This window comes from Protopterus annectens, chromosome 14.part0, assembly GCF_019279795.1.
Source record: "Protopterus annectens isolate FY-2018-M chromosome 14.part0, PAN1.0, whole genome shotgun sequence".
Classification (NCBI taxonomy): domain Eukaryota; kingdom Metazoa; phylum Chordata; order Ceratodontiformes; family Protopteridae; genus Protopterus; species Protopterus annectens.
Window position 1 is genome coordinate 894784286 of NC_056748.1, and position 17594 is coordinate 894801879.

A 17594-nucleotide genomic window follows, 5' to 3' on the forward strand; every position below is an offset into this window, starting at 1 on the left:
CCCCAAGTGACGTAGACATCCCACAGTAAGGCCTCACTGAGACCATGGCCTTAAACTTAATGCCAAAAAATGCGTCGTCATTCCCTTTGGGAAAAACTCAGTTCCCACTAATTATCACACTGATGGTAGTCAACTGAACACCGAAGACGTTATAAAAGATCTGGGGGCACAGGTTGACAGCAACCTCTCCTTCAACCACCACACTGCCGCTGTGGTCAGAAAGTCCTTCTATGTGGCACATCTCATTACCATGGATTTTGCATCCAGAAAGAAAGAGGTCATCATCTCTCTCTACTCTTCCATCATTAGACCAATCATCGAGTATAATGCCCCATTTGGCATGTACCTTACTATACACCTGCAACAGCTGGAAAGGCCACAAAAGTACCTCACAAAGAGGATCCTAGGCCTTAAACACATGCCCTACATGGACAGACTAAAAAAAACTCCAGATTTTCCGTGTCTCATATCGTCTATTAAGAGGCAATATCTGGTTGACTTACAAAGAGTTGTCTGACCCAGCCCTGTTAGAAATGTTACACCTAAAGAAATCCCAATCCCTCCGCACCACATGCTCCAGAGACCTCAACCTCATTACCACAATCAACAGAACATGCTGGAGGGACAGGTTCATAACCCAGAGACTGCCCATGCTCTGAAACAGACTTCCCATACATGTTAAGCACACTGGCCCTTTTTGAAGAGAAACTGAGTGGATGGGAAATGGAAAGTACACCCCAGGGATCACTCCAGTGGCTCTACTTGATAGAGGTACCAGGAACTAACAGCGGCATGATGCCAGGGCACTTCTATGGGCTAGGCTTGTAAAGGCTTCAGGGCCATTGGCCTAGTACACACCTATGAGAGATCTACTACACTTACAATGTGTGTACTGTGCCTGTGTGGGGGGGGGGGGGCGGCAGCTAAACTGCTTTCTGCGAAGCCAGTGTCCTCGATTTTCTAGGTTTGTAGGTGCATTATTTAAAAAGAATCCCTACTTGTGGCCACTTTTCCCACCCCATAACCGAAGGCTTTCTCCAGATTTTGCTTATGCAGCCGATTAGCATGGCATGATGTTTACATGGTGTCTGAAGGGTCACCATGGTTTCCCCGGGGTGCGAAACTCTACAAGGAGCTTACTGAATTTAAAATTTCCTGCTCCCGTGACACTGGAAAAAGACCGTGTAAGCTTTATTAAATTACCCCTGCATTTTTTTTACATTACATATTAAACGCACTATACAGGGAGTCATAGTTTTCCAAGTAGAGGTGTGGTCATTTTGTTTTGTATGTAATTGTAATGAAAAGGCAAAACAGTACTTTAACATGGCTACTGAAAATAACATTTGACCTTGTACTGTTGGAAAAAAGGGCATAAGTTGTTAGCAATGCTACGGAAACATGAAAAGCCCTATTTTGACTGATACAGTGTAGGAGTCCTGACTGAAGTTGTGATATTTACCACTGCATTTTATAGTAACAAAGAAACAGCACTGATACTGTTCTGTTCAATTTAAAAAGGGCACACATTATTAACAAAACAGTATGGCAATGCAGTGACAAGCCCTACAACAACATGTAGAGGCTGCACTAAACTCACTGTGCTAACATAAAACTATGCTATAATCTTTATCTAATTTATTCTGATTGCAGAATAATCAGTGAGAAAAGTGCTGTTTTATGAAGACAGTCTAGATCTTTTTGCTCAACAGAGGGGAAAAAGCAAGATGCAACATTTGGCAGCTGACTTGTTAAATAAAAAAACAAAGACAGGACACAACACTGTCATCAATATAGCACTACTGCATGCCAATGACAAACTCTAGTCTGGACTGGAGTTATAACATTTGGATTGCACATTATAGCAATGAGGAATATACTTTGTTTTTAAAGTAATTCTGGAAAGCAATATTTGACAATGCAATATTTCCTGACTGGAGTTGTGTGTGACACACAGCTTTTCATTTTCTCAGCTGGAACACACAGATTGCTAATACCATAGTGCTAGTAGTCTGTGTTAACAAGCATTATTCTGAAATACTTTAACTGTGACATTCTTCTTTAAATGTTAAGGTAGACAAGCAACATACAGCATTTTAAAAAATGTTTGGGAGAGACAACATTTGACATTACACCACTCAATTACAAACATAAAACAGTTAACACAGGACTATTGTTTGCTCACAAACCTTACTCTGAGATATCCAATTCAGGATTGGGGTGGGGGTGGGGGTAAATGGCAAACTGAGATGCAATACTTTGCTTTGCTCTTTATGGAGTTTGGAAAGTAACATACACTATTAACTAAAGGAAAGGCACAAGAAATCAGCAAGTGAAAGTTTAATGACACTCCACACGTAAAATCACCGCACAAGCAGAACCAAACAGAAAATAACGCTGCCACAACTTCCAAACACATTTTAGTCAGTATTCACTTCTTCAGAAATGATTAACAGTTCTAAATGTGTTGTGTGTGTGTATATATATATATATATATATATATATATATATATATATATATATGTCAGCTGTTACTTAAATCAATAAATCTACTCATTAATAAAATTGAATAATTAACCAGTTAAACATTTGTCGTTAAGAATTAAACTTAATTTTTAACGACAAATGTTTAACTGGTTAATTATTCAATTTTATTATTAAGTGAGTAGGGGATTTTATTGGCTGATTTAAATAACAGCTGACATACATATACAAGACATTTAGAACGGTTAACCATTTCAGAAGTGAATACTGGCGAAAACATGTTTGGAAGTTGTGGCAGCGTTTTTTCTGTTTGGTTCTGCTTGTGTGGTGATTTTACGTGTGGAGTGTCATTAAACTTTCACTTGCTGATTTCTTGTGCCTTTCCTTTGGTTATCAGTGACAGTTTGGGCACTAAGACCGCCTTTTGTGTTTATTAACATACACTATTACCCAATTATTCCAGGAAGCAATATTTTTAATTGTATTACAGAATAAAACACACACACACACACACACACACACACACACACACACACACACACACACACACACACACACACACACACACACTGCAGTTAATGCTAGCAAGAAAGATAATGTCAACCACATTCCCCTTCAGGTTTACAGTAATTGATATCAGTCATCATTAACAATAACAACTGCTACTTGGTGCAATTCTCAAACCAATTAAAAATCCATTAGCATTATCAGTGCTAAAAAAATCTATAATTGCCATTGCAACTCTGTGGTGCTGTCACTTTAGTGCACTTAATTCTGTTGAAAGATCTTCTACACACTAACCAGAAAAGAAGCTCTACTGCGGTAATGTTGGTTATGGAAGTATGCAATCCAACATAAAAATGTGACACTAATGCAACCCAAAGAACATGTAGGATGAACCCACAGCTAAGTACCTATGCTTTTGAATTTATCTTGTAAGATGAATGCAACAGCTTCTAGGTGGGATTTCTGAATGAGATGTGTCTTTCTAGCAAAAAAGCAAAGATTCATAATTATGGCTGTAAGTCCTTGGACAGAAAAATAAACACATACATAAATAAAGTCATGTGGAACTCATTTTCTGGTAGCTGACAACTAATTGTATAAACTTAAAGAAACCAGGAAAAAGAAAAACAAGAAGGAAATTTCAAAGTAAGATGCAAATATACTGAAGAAAGAAACAGAGAGAAACTGAGAATGTGGCTCAGAATGGTTAAATAGCTGTACCAGAAGCATCACTACAGATCTGACACGAACAGATGAACGATGTTAATGAACAGAGTACAAATGATATAAATAAATGCTTATCAGCTACTGACTGGCAGCTAGAAAGTTAAGTCATAGTGTGCCTAATGTCTTAGTGTTAACTGCGGTACTTTCTACAACAAAGATCTTCCACTGTGATCACAACAGTAGCCAGAGACAGAAAGAAGACGCCTATATTCAGTTTTATGACTGGTCAGTCCTGGAACTTGACAAGAAAAACACTCGGCTAATGCTGTTTATCTTGGCTTTAGTGAAATAGCTGACTCAGTTCCTCACAAGAGACTAAAAAGCACATACAGATGATATGGAGTAGGAAAACGTTGACTAAATGAACAGAAGGGTAGGTGGGTTACTGAATGAAAGGGTGACAGTGAGGAACAACCCACTCAAACAACAGATAAGTGGTTAATGTGGTTTACAGTCAGTTCTGGGATTAATGTTCTTTGACATCATTACATCAGATATTCTTGACAAGCAGTGAGGACAGGATAGACTATGGAAGGGACAATACAGGGTTAGGGGAAGCCTTCAAGGGAATGACAGGAGACTGGTAGGGAAGGCTGACAAGTGTCATCTAATGTTTAATGAAGGGGAGTGCAAGATAATTCACCTGGGCTTCAACAGTCCTAAACTGAAATACTAAATGCAATTAGCGCTTCTAACACACATGAAGAAAGATAATGGTATAGTAGAAATAACAGAAAATGAACAACCAGGTGCAAGCTGAAAAAGCTGTAGCATAGGCAGCAAGATGTTGGGCTGTATCCCATTAGTATCAGACCTCAAGAATAGAAAGCTTGCATTAGCCCCTCTAGAGATTTTGGCTCAGACTCTTGATAGAAGTACTGCATTTAGTTCTAGTACCCACAAAGGCAGTAGATGATCAAAATAATCAAAGGGGTACAAAAAATGCCACCAGGGTAATAAAGGGACTGGAGAAGGAGTAAAAAAAAAAGGAAGGTTGTGGGAGCTCAGTCTAGTGTTATCTACCAGAGAACACGTGAAAAGGGGGGGACAAAATATGGGTACACATGTCACTTAAGAGACACTGCAACTACAGCTCAACAAGAAAGACAGAGAAGAAAAAAGGGGCATGCCTCCTGGATTAAGGGTATGAAGTTGATTCTAGACACAAAAAAGGATTTTCTGAAAAAGAGTAGTGAATAAATGGAACAGACTACTTACGCAGGTTGTAGATAATAAGATGACAGAGTACTTCAATAATCCCTGGGATGGGTGGTGAACTAAGGGAAGGATAACAGGAGGGGAAGCTGAAAGATATTAACTATACAATGAAGGCAGACTACATAGACAAGTTTTCTTCTGCTGCTATCACAAGTATGTAATGATTTAACTTGTCACATGGAAGGCAAAGCCACACATTACATTACTTACGAGTTAGTTATAATATTTATACCAAGTACCGATTGTGGGACTACTTCACACTAGAAGCATAGAGGTGAGGCAAGAGGGCCAACTGACCTGGGTGTAAAGTGTTGGGGGTGCGATCAGCCAATCCTGATATTTCTTTAATGCAATACTGGCTTTTAAAGGCCAGTATTGCATTTGGGGTCAAACCTGGGTGCTGTAGCACTCCATGTGTGGTCTAAACTGTATCAATTGCATGCTGCTTTGCTATAGTTTAAATGACAAAAAATTCTCTCTCTCTTTTTTTTTTTTAATTAAATAAAACCTGAGCACAGTAGTGTTCCATGAAGGCAGGGTATAAACTGCAGCAGTTGTTTGCTACATTTGTAGTAAAGTTTCTAACAGTTTATAAGAATGAATTTTTTTAAACTAAAACATGAGTGCTGTAGCACTCTGTGCAGGCAGGGTGTAAACTGTAAGTGGGTTACACAGCTCAGGTTTTAGTTAAATAAAAAAAAGGTTTTTTTTACACTTTTAAACTGTAGTAAACAGTTGTTACAATTTAGACTCCACATGGCATGGTACAGCACTCAGGTTTGAATGCTTTGGAGGAGGGTCAGGGCAGGCACAGAAACGTAGGCTGGGGGGCACATCTCAACCTCTTAGCTCAAGAAATCTGGACAAAGCTTAAAATAATGGGGGAACAAAGGCCCCAAATAGGAACGTATTTTAAATATTGCTCTTATAAACTTAGAAAGTTGCAAGAATAACAGGATCTGTGTTAAAATGCATTTTCTGAAGTGAAAAACTCAAATTTATGTCATTATTTATTGACTTCAGTACTCAGTGAATTGCTAGAAAATGACAAACTTTATGAGGAAAAATATAAGGAAAAAATCTGAACATTCTGTGATGATCTGTACAGCTGAGAAGTCGGGTGGGGGTGAGGGGTATTACGCATCTAGCCAACTAGCTAGAAGGAATGTATTTTTTTTTTTTTGGTTTCTTTTTGTTTTGCTCTTCAGTGAAGAGTTGGGAGGGGGGTGCATGGATCTGTAATAAGCCCATTATACCGCAAACAGCTTACATTTTTTTTGCACTTCATTTGAAGAGCCGAGGGGGTGAGGCACTGGTTAAGGATACCAGCACAAGCCGCTGCTTGAGCCAGTTACACTTCTGCCTCACACAGCCTAACAGATGTGCCACTGCCTCACATACAGCCTAAATATTTCAAGCACCACATACAAAACTATCTGGTTATAATGAAGAACAAAAGACAGCGATGTAGTAGATCAGTACCTCCCCAGGTGCGCAGTAGTAAGTACCGCCTTAACCCTGACCACAACCCAACACCTGGTGACATGTTAGAATTACGAATGAATATTCATGATGATGTCTTCACCGGCCGCATGAATATTCATTGGGTATTTGGCACTTTAGCTGGAGGGGAACATAAAAGAAAAAAGAAATAAAAACAACTGTTTTTTTTTTTTTTTACATTTTTTTGCAGCCCCCTGCACCACCTACATGGAGGACTGTGTCCCAAACCCCCTGTAAATTACATATACCAACTCCGAGATCGCACTACAGTGGGGAAATTTCCTGTTCTGTGCAGAACCGCGATCTCCATTCAAAATGTTCAAACCCCAATGCTAACCCAATGTATGCACGATGACACTGTCAAATCTGCATGGCAGTCAGTCATGCATCATTTGCATATGACATCATGGCAATTCAGCATGTCACTCATACAAGGCATGCCCACTTATGTGCAGACCAACCAGGGAGATACTGTTCTGCTACAATGCCCAAATGACATCTCTCATAAAACATTAAGTTTGTCATTCTTTTACAAAGGTAATGCATGCATTATCCACTGACTACCTAATCTAATGTTCTCTCAAATGCTGTTTTAATCCAGTGTTATTCTAGCTATAAATGCAAGACCACGTGAAAACCCATTAGCTATCCTGTGATTTTTATAACTTTCATTTTACAGCAACAACAGTTTTAAAGTACTTTGCTATTTCAGCTGCCTTTATCATGAGTCTGACTTGCCACCTTCAGGCAAAGGTCATGTTTCCAGATGGCAAATATTTCACTGGGTCTTGCAGAAACATTATCAGGAAGAGGGGCTAGATTTTCCTTTCTTATGAGGAAGACGCCATTTGCAGTGATGTAAGTACACCTCCATGTACTAGGGCCCTACAAATGCCTGAATGTCAGACTTCTGTCAAGGTCCTTCACATAGCAGCAAGTCAGTGCACCTACAACTTAAGGAATACAGTCCCCAGGGCATTCAACATTTCATTTCCCATTATGCTTCAAGCATTCAGAATTTCATTTCCCATTATGTTTCAAGCAAATGAAGTCTCTTCCTGAATCCCATAAACAAAAATGTATGCAAATAAGCCAATTCCACATCCTCTCAAAGAATAAAATCAGTGCAAGTTAAAAGTATCAACGAGTTACAACTTAAAAAGAAGGCAATAAATAAAAAAAAAGTATGCATATTAACACCATATATTATACTAATTAATAAAACGAAAACACAGTAAAAAGGTAATTGCAACATTATAAGCAGTGAGTACTGCTGATTATACTTTACAGTAATCTATACCCATTAAAGTTTTTTAACAAAAATTAGAATGAACACTATGCATTTTACCCCCCCCCCCCACACACACACACACAAAACCACAACCTGGTAATCGTAACTGCAGCTAAATGACCCATTCATTCCTCCTAACCAGGCAAGAGCATAATCCATTCATTTCCCAACTATAGTGAGTCGTATGGCCCATTCATTTTCTACTAATGGTCTCACCCATTTCCCAGAAGATGAGAGCTGTGGATTAGGGAGCATGACATCCTGTATTCATGTGGGCCTTTCCTCCAGAGTAGCTAATCACTTCCTGCAGCTTACAATGACTCCAGTATATGCTGCTGCTCTGGGGAGGTCACAAATGTACTACTGTACATGTGATGCTGTCCAAGCTTCCATAGAGCACATAGCCACTTCAACCCAATAGCTACTTCTGCAATCTGTCAACACTTCTACTACGGTCAGGAGGGCAGCAGACCATAATGTCTTTGAGCCTCCCCCACACATACAAAGGACGGGAGAGCCAGTGCTGTGTTTGCTCCTATCCTTTTTTCCCTAGTCTCTTCAGTGGCCAAGATATTAATCAAACTCAGTTCATGTTTGTCGCAGTCATAGTTTTATCCCTCTATGCCACAGGGCTGGGGCTAAAACTATTAGCAAGATTTAAAAGAGCAAGAAAACATTAGGAGTATGCATACAAAAATTTAAGAAATTTCACTATGCTTTAAACCCAGACAATAAGAGTTGTCTTCTTTTTCAGCCACCATAGCTTTCTTGCACTCTCTAGTCATAAATACCAGCTACCAACAGACATAAAATAGTTTGATAGTTCTGGAAAATTGTATGTTTAGTGTTAAATAAAGCCTAATTCTATAGAATTGTTGTAAATCAATTCCCAATTAGACTGCAAATAATTAACAAAATATTAAAAGGCACATTCTATTTTAAGTTACTGTGACATAATATTCGGTTCAGTAACTACTTTCCTCATGCTAAATTCTTCTTTAAATGGGCATTTCAGTAAATACTATATAATAATACTACAAGGGTGTTCTTCATGAAGTACAATTCACATGTTAGCACAACATGTTTTGCCTGGCACATTGAATGTGGGCTTTTATAGCATTTTATTTGCCTTTTGGTTACTGAGGTACAGCAGGACACATTAAATAAAAGGTATATAAAAGGCATAAACTACAAATGGAGATGAAGTGGAAAATCTTGGCAAACAGAGCCATGTGTAATCATTAGGACCAAAGCTACTCATAACTGCAATAAACAAAAATGAAGGTTCACTTCATTCATTTTGTGGCACCTAAATACTACACAAAACTGTGCAGCTAACCTACTTAAATGAAGACTCTGTGGCACTTACATTCACATTGAATAACATCGAGGTTGAACTGCTGGATGGCTCCCATACTTATCTGCTTCAGTTCATTGTCCAGTAACATCTGCATCAAGGAAGTGGACAGGTGCTTGCAAGCTGACATGCAAGCCGTCTGGGCAACTTTCCCCTACAAGAATAACAAAGGAAGGATAAATGTTAGATGTCACAGGTCAAATGCAAAGTATTTTTAGCTTGGTTACTTCAAATGTGCTTTTGTGACTACTGACGGATGAAAATGTGGCTTGACTTTAGGTTTACTAAATGACGTTCACTTTTGTTTTTTTATTAATGTGTTCCATACATTCTCTTAGGTTTTAGAAAAAGCCAGACAAAAAAAAAATCATGCAGTTTTAGTAACAAAGGCACTGCACTTCGTGCCACAGTATCAGTCGCAGGTATCAACTGATAACTTGCACTGAACTTCACACAGGTTCATAGGTGTATACTAGGCTAATGGCCCTGGAGCCTTTACAACCTAGGCCCACAGAAGTGCACTGGCATCGTGCTGTCCAAAGTTAGTTCCCAGTGCCTCTATCAAGTAGAGCCACTGGAATGATCTCCAGGGTGAACTTTCTATTACCCATCTACTCATCAAGATTTCTCTTGAAGAGGGACAGCGAGGTGCTCTGCTTGACATGTATGGGAAGTCTATTCCAGAGCATGAGCAGTATCTGTCCCTCCAGCATGTTCTGTTAATTGTGGTAATGAGGTTGAGATCTCTGGAGCATGTGGTGTAGAGGGATTGGGATTTCTTTAGATGTAGCCTTTCCTAACAGAGCTGGGTTAGACATGGCTTTGTAAGTCAAGCAGAGATCGCCTCTAAGTAGGTGATATGAGACAGAGAATAGCTCAATCTATCAATAAATAAAACACATAAATTAATAAACACATTATATAACTTACAAACAAAATATATAAACTTTCCAAAATACATAAATTCAACTGCATCTACTAGTAAACTGTTGACAGATTTTGATTATATGTAGATGTGCTAATTATCTATGTGTATGTCTTTATATATATATATATATATATATATATATATATATATATATATATATAATATAATATAATATATATATTATACATACAGACACACAGACACGCACACACATTTATATATATATATATATATATATATATATATATATATATATACATACATATATATATATATATATATATATATATATATATATATATATATATATATATATATATATATATATATATATATACACACACACACACACGTCCCAAAATATACCAGTGCAGTCACCATGGCTGTAGTCATAAAACGATTTTATTGAAAAATATAAAAGAAGAGTGCTTTTGGTTGTCTTCCACCCTTCTTCTGATTCAAAAATGTCTGAACAAGCAAGAAATATTTATATAAATCCTGTCCAATCACATCTGTCTGTTGTAAGTATGAACCAATAAAAACATATTAAAATTCTAGCCAATAAAAGTGCTAGAATGGAGTACTTAACCAATTAAAAGTAGGTCATTTAACCTGCAGTATTATGCATACAGACAAAATGCTCCAACTAAAAACTTATCATTCTTACTTAGAAAAAATGTGTGTCCAAAACATATACAGAATGAATAAATAGCTGTGCTTCATATAATAACCTCTAAATCATAAAAAAAGGATAAAAATAATCATTAAGAGTAACAAATGTGAAGAATGCTCACAGACCAATCATCAGCCTAATACCAGCCAAAAAGCCAATAAGATAACAGCATTGTAAAAATGAACAATGGTAAAAACTAGGAATGCGCACTAGTAAAAAACAAAGGCAATGTATTACAAGAACATCTGACACCAAGAACTAATCAAGTAAAAACAGCCATCCTGAGCGAATTGCTGGCAAAGAAAACAGTAGCAATAACCAATACTGAAAACACAGTATCCAAGTAGCAAATAGTCGAGTTTTGATGGAAAAAGCACACTTTAATATTAAAAAAATCACATAAAAATACACGTAGTGAAGTGCTTTCGTCCCTACAGTTAATCAAATGGTACTTCATCAGAACAAATGCTACAAAGTGCATCAATCGTAATACAGTACAACCTATTAATCAATTAAATTCTTAAAGAAACCACACCACAATAAATCCCTTCTATATTGAATATATCCAAAAATGCATATGAAGTGAACGTTGATGTATTTAATACTGTTAATTTAAAAATGGTAACATAAAAAAATAGGTTAAAAGATAAGATTTATAAAATGCAAGCTTTTTTTTAAGAAATGGAACAATAGTACAACTTTCATTTAAACCAGGGGAAGCTGTGGCATTCAACTTAAGCTGCCACTATTTTTCCTGATCTCCAGGACTAATTCCCACCAACCTCCTCTAGAGATTATAGGTATTATGTCCAAAATACCAAATTTAGATCTACAAGTACCCTTACATACCTGACTATGTTTGTAAAGGGCATTATATATGTGTTGGCTTTGGCTATAGCGTAAATATGTTCATAAATTCTCTTTCTGAGATTTCTCTTAGTTTTACCTATGTAAAAACCACCACAAGTGACACACATAGGAATGTAAATAATGCCCTTAGTACCACAATTGCCCTTTTTAAGTATAATTTTAAAGGTTACATGTTTCAAAGTGATGACATGATCTTCCAAAATATAGGAGCACTGTTTACATGCACCACACTTAGTTGTTCTGCTTTCAGATATTTGATAATTCGTCATCTCATGTTCAAATAGCCACTTTAAATTCTTTCCTGTTTTGTAAACATAACAAGGGGCTTGTCCTACAATATCAAGTATTTCTGGACTGCTCTTTAAAATAACCCAATTTTTTGTTACTATGTTTTTAACTTTCTGACTACCCGTGCCAAAGGGTAAGACCATACTATTGTAAAAATTTGGAGCTTCATCTGTTACTATCCTAATTAGAGCTCAAACCACTGTCTATGCCTAATAGAGGTTTGTACCCAATACCCCATCCTGAAGTAACATCTTGTGCTATTTTTATTAAATAATGGTGAGGGTACCCTCTCTCTATAAACATACTTGAAATTATGTTAACTTCAGTTAAGAAACTGTCAAAATCTGTTCACATTCTGGCTGCAGGAACCACTTGGCCTTTAAAAATATTTTTCTTACAATATCCAGGGTGGTTACTCCAGTAGTATAGGTAACTGTTGGAAAAAGTATCTTTTCTAAAGATCTTTGAACCAAATCTATTACTGGGTTTGTCTTTAAATAAAGTTGCATTTAAGTTATTAATGCTGGTATCAGATTTGATTCCTGTAAATTGAAATATTCCACAGGTATTGTTCAGGTAATCCAAAAACTTTTCTAATTTACATGGGGATTTCCATAGAATAAAGATATCATCCAGGTACCTGAAATAAATCAACCAATCCTTAGGGAAGTCAGATTTAAGTACATACATCTTCTCCCATTTGCACAGGACTAAATTTGTATAAATGGGTGCACAACTCCCACCATTGCTACCCCTTTTGTTTACAAAACTCTCCTTCAAAGGTGAAATAATTATTATTTAAAATAAATTCCATAATGGCCATCAGAAAGTTAACCATAGTATCACTTAATGGGGGTTAATTCTTCAGTCTCAATGTCCCCAAATTTAAGTCCATTAGGAAACTTATAAATACATAAGCCTTTAGGGACCCTTTTTGCTTTGATACGCTCATTTAGATAGCAACTGTCACACTGTAATGTGCGTACTTTAATGAGCTTGTTCTCCATCTCATATATCTTAGTCTGGAATATTTTGGCAGGTTCACACTGGTAAGAAAAGGTAGTGTTTGTAGAAAAGGTAACATCCCTATGAGCCCGTTCACTGAAATTAAAGTCTTTATCCTTGTGCGAACCAAACAAATCTCCATTGTGTACACTGTCTTCATTATGTCTCTCACACTCACTCAGAGAACCAGGAAGACAGGAAAAGTCACCTTGATTGGCTAGTCTGTCTTCTCTGAACGTCGTGGTCCTTTGTGTGGCTTGTAGCCGCTCGAGGCTGTTCCTTATCAGTAACTGGTTGGGAGAGCATTGAAATAAGTTGTGTAAGCTCTCCAACACTATTGTTGTTAACTTTCTTTGATACCGAAGCAGCATCACCAACCAGATGTCAAGAACATACGACGGTACTGTGCTCCATCGTAGTAGTATAATTCACTAAAGTGACTCCAGTCAAATAAATAATGCAGGCAAAAGCCCAAAAACACACTGCCGAAACCACACTTGTAAAAAACATAGGCAGTGTATCAAAAGAACATCTGACACCAAGAACTAATCAAGTAAAAACAGCCATCCTGAGCAAATTGCTGGCAAAGAAAACAGTAGTAATAACCAATAGTGAAAACTGTGTATCCAAGTAGCAAATAGTAGAGCTTTGACGGAAAAGGCACACTTTAATATTAAAAAATCACAATGCTACAAAGTGCATCAAGTCTTAATATAGTACAACCTATTAATCAATTAAATTCTTAAAGAAACCACACCACAATAAATCCCTTCTATACTGAAAAAAAAAAAAAAAATATATATATATATATATATATACATACATATGATGCATTCAATACTGTTAATTCAGTTAATTAAAAAAATGTTAACATAAAAATAAAGTTAAACGGTAAGATTTATAAAATGCAAGCCTTTTTTTAAAGAAATGGAACAACAGTACAACTTTCATTTAAACCAGGGGAAGTTCTGGCATTCAACCTAAGTTACCACTGTATTTTTTTTAAGATTTATAAAACGCAAGCCTTTTTTTAAAGAAATGGAACAACAGTACAACTTTCATTTAAACCAGGGGAAGTTGTGGCATTCAACCTAAGTTACCAGTGTATTTCTCTGATCGCCAGGTCTAATTCCTACCAACCTCCTCTAGAATTTATAAGTATCATGTCCAAAATACCAAATTTAAATCTACTAGTACCCTTACATACATGACTATGTTTGTAAAGGACATTATTTGTGCTAGCTTTGGCTATAGTGTAAAGATGTTCATAAATTCTCTTTCTGTGATTTCTCTCAGATTTACCTATGCAAAAACCACCACAATTGACACACATAGCAATGTAAATAATGCCCTTAGTACCAGTAGAATATGATGCCCAAAAAATGGCATATCTAAAGTGAAGTTCAAAAATAAACATTGTAATGATATGTAGCAAAAAATATACACTGTTTAGCACTTGAACAGCAATCAGCGGTAATAAGACATAGCAAGATTCTCATTTAATACATCATTTCTTCAGTGCTGGTTTTAAAGATATATTAGAATTCAGGCCTGGTGGTTTGTCTGCAAACAATAACTTGCAATATCAGAGGTGGTGATATAGCACTTATGACTGAATTGGCTGAAATGAGGTAGATCAGTGAGCTAGCTTCAGGCAATCATTATGTTTATTTTTGAACTTCACTTTACACATGACGTTTTTTGGGCATCATATTCTATTGGCAGCTCAGCTTTTTGTTCTCAAGCGCCATGAGTTAATGTCACTTGACCTTTGTCTTACTTTGCCTGACTTTGTTTTATATCTTGCTACTAGATGTTTGTGTTCTAGGATTGTTCTACTTCAATCAGTGGTGATGATTTTGAATAAGCCTATTCAACTTGTTTTAATTTTTGGTAAATTCATGATGTTTGCATGGAGAATTTTATATATTGTTCCTTCCTGCTGGTTTATTCGTTGAGATTCAGATTTGAATCACCAATGGCCAAACTACCCTGAATGCGTCTGATTTCATCTGATTTTGGAAGCTAAGCAGGGTTGGGCCTGGTTAGTACTTGGATGGGAGACCGCCTGGGAATACCAGGTGCATTTGCTGTTTAGCTGTGATTAACTTTTACAAAGCTGGGCACTTTGCTGTTTTTCATTTGCTATTTATCTTATTGTCCTATTTTTACATTTAAACAATATGATTGGCTGTTTGCTTCCTAATTCTTTACTGGATGAGATTCTGATTTGAGCTATGACATTGGCTGACTATTCCATTGGTCTATACACATATTTAAATAATTTGATTGGCTGTTCACTTCCTAGTCCTTTACTGGTCAAGATCTTGATTTCAGTTATGACACTTGCTGTTTACTCCATTGGTCCATTCTCAGACTTAAACAACTTGATTGGTTGTTTGCATTCCATGTTATACTTATTTAGGCCAGACCCAGTTTTTTTACCATTGTCTACCGTTTGTCACAATGCTGTTATCTTACTGGCTCTTCGGTTGGTATTAGCCTGATGACTGGTCTGTGAACGTCCCTCACACTTGTTACTTTTAATGAGTATTTTTTATTTTGTGATTTACAAGTCATTATAGGAAACACAGTCATTTATTCATTCTATATACATCTTAGACACATTTTTCCAAGTAACAGTGATAAGTTTTTAGTTGGAGTATTTTATCTGTATCTGTAATACTACAATTGTGATTTATTTTTATAAAGCTGGGTACTTTGTTGTTTTTCATTTGCTATTCTACTGTTCTAGTTTTACATTTAAACCATCTGATTGGCTGTTTGTTCTCTAGTCCTTCATTGGCTGAGATTCTGATTTGAGTTACGACACTGGCTGACTATCCCATTGGTTCACACACATATTTAAACAATATGACTGGCTGTTTGCCTCCTAGTCCTTCATTAGTCGAGATCTCGATTTGAGTTATGACACTGGAGGTCTACCCCACTGGTGTATTTTTAGATTTAAACAACTTCATTGGTTGTTTGCATTCCATGCTATACTTATTCAGACTAGACCTAGTTTTTACCATTGTTCATTGTTTGTTACAATGCTATCTTATTGGCTTTCTGGCTGGTATTAGCCTGATGATTGCTCTGTGAACGTTCTTCACATTTACTACTCTTAATGATTATTTTTATCCATTATTTTGTAATTTAGAGGTTATTATAGGAAACATACATCTATCTATTTATTCATTCTATATATGTATGTTTACGACACATTTTTCTAAGTAACAATGATAAGTTTTTAGGTGGAGTATTTTATCGGTATGCATAATACTACAGGTTAAATGACTACTTTTAATTGGTTACATACTCCATTCTAGCACTTTCATTGGTTAGAATTGTAATATGGTTTTATTGGTTGATAATTACAACAGACAAATGTGATTGGACAGGATTTATATAAATATTTTTTGCTTGTTCAGACATTTGTGAATCTGAAGAAGGGTGTAAGCCACCCAAAAGCACTCATTCTTCTTTTATATTTTTCAATAAAATCTTTTTATGATTACAACCATGGTGACTGCACTGGTATATTTTGGGACTTGTATCGACTTAATACAGTGCTGTTCATTGGGTACCCTGAACGACATTACTTTTCTTATTGTTATAGTTACATATATATTCTACAGAGGAAACTGTATCTAGAGCTCAACATTAAGGACAGTGATGTCCTTATATTATCTCATTCTTCCAGAAGTCTACTGTGATAAGGGTTGGGGGGCAGGAAGTCGAGGAAGAATGAAAATGGAGAATATAGACAGAAAATGATGGTAAGGACACAACTTTTTTATCTGATGTTGTCAATTTTCATTCTATGATTAACTGTTGGAAAAGTGTCCTCAGCTGCCTAAAATCCCGAGTGGACTCTAAGGAAGGATATTTCTGAGAACACTTGAGCCAAAGGCTGCTCTTCCCCTTGAGACCAGACCCAGTTTGTAATGAGTGATAAAGACATGGGGGTTTGCCCAAGTTGTAGCTGCACATGTATTGTCCATGGAAGCTCTAGACACATACACTGAAAAAGTTGCCATGGACCTAGTTGAGTGGGTTCTTAAGAGATTTTATCACGGTTATAACCAACTTGTTATACATAAATGAGATGAAATTCATCAGCTATCTGGCTAAAGTTACCTTTGGAGCTGGTTGGGCCAATTTCAAATTTCCAAAAGACACAAATAATTGATCGGTCTTCCTAACTTCTTTTGTCCTATGTAACTAAAAACATAACTGTCTGTGAACATCCAATAAATGCAACATATATTCACCTTTGGTAATTTAGAAAAGAAGACTGGCAAATTAATGGATTGACTGATACTGTATTCTGACACCACCTTAGGAAGGAAAGACGCATTGGTACATAATGTGACTCTAGCCTTATGAAAGATCAAGTAGGGAGGCTTAGATGACAATACTTGAAGTTCTGAAATTCTTCTAGCAGATGTAATGGCCATTAGCAAGATAGTTTTCCAGGTGAGGAACTTAAGATCACATTTAGCTGGTGGTTCAAAGGGAGAATGAATTAAGGCCTGCAGTACCAAGTTCAAATCCCATGGTGGAGTAGGATCTTTACAAGGGGGACTCAGCAGGAGTCATCATCATCTTCTTTTGGCTGTTCCCATTAGGGGTCGCCACAGCGGATCATCTGTTTCCATTTCTTCCTGTCCTCTGCATCATGCCCTTTCACACCAACCGCCTGCATGTCCTCTCTCACCACATCCATAAACCTCATCTT

At 36.8% G+C, this 17594-nt stretch overlaps 1 protein-coding gene and 1 pseudogene across 2 annotated transcripts in view; one reads left to right on the plus strand and one right to left on the minus strand.

The window, feature by feature from the left end:
* Nucleotides 1–17594, minus strand: part of EXOC6 (exocyst complex component 6) — a 1799203-nt gene that overhangs the window by 426496 nt on the left and 1355113 nt on the right. For both annotated transcript variants that reach the window (XM_044056688.1, XM_044056689.1), the window contains one exon: nucleotides 9099–9240. In XM_044056688.1, coding sequence (XP_043912623.1) covers nucleotides 9099–9240 — 142 coding nt within the window. The remainder of the gene's footprint in view (nucleotides 1–9098; nucleotides 9241–17594) is intronic.
* LOC122789529 lies at nucleotides 14825–14943 on the plus strand (annotated as a pseudogene).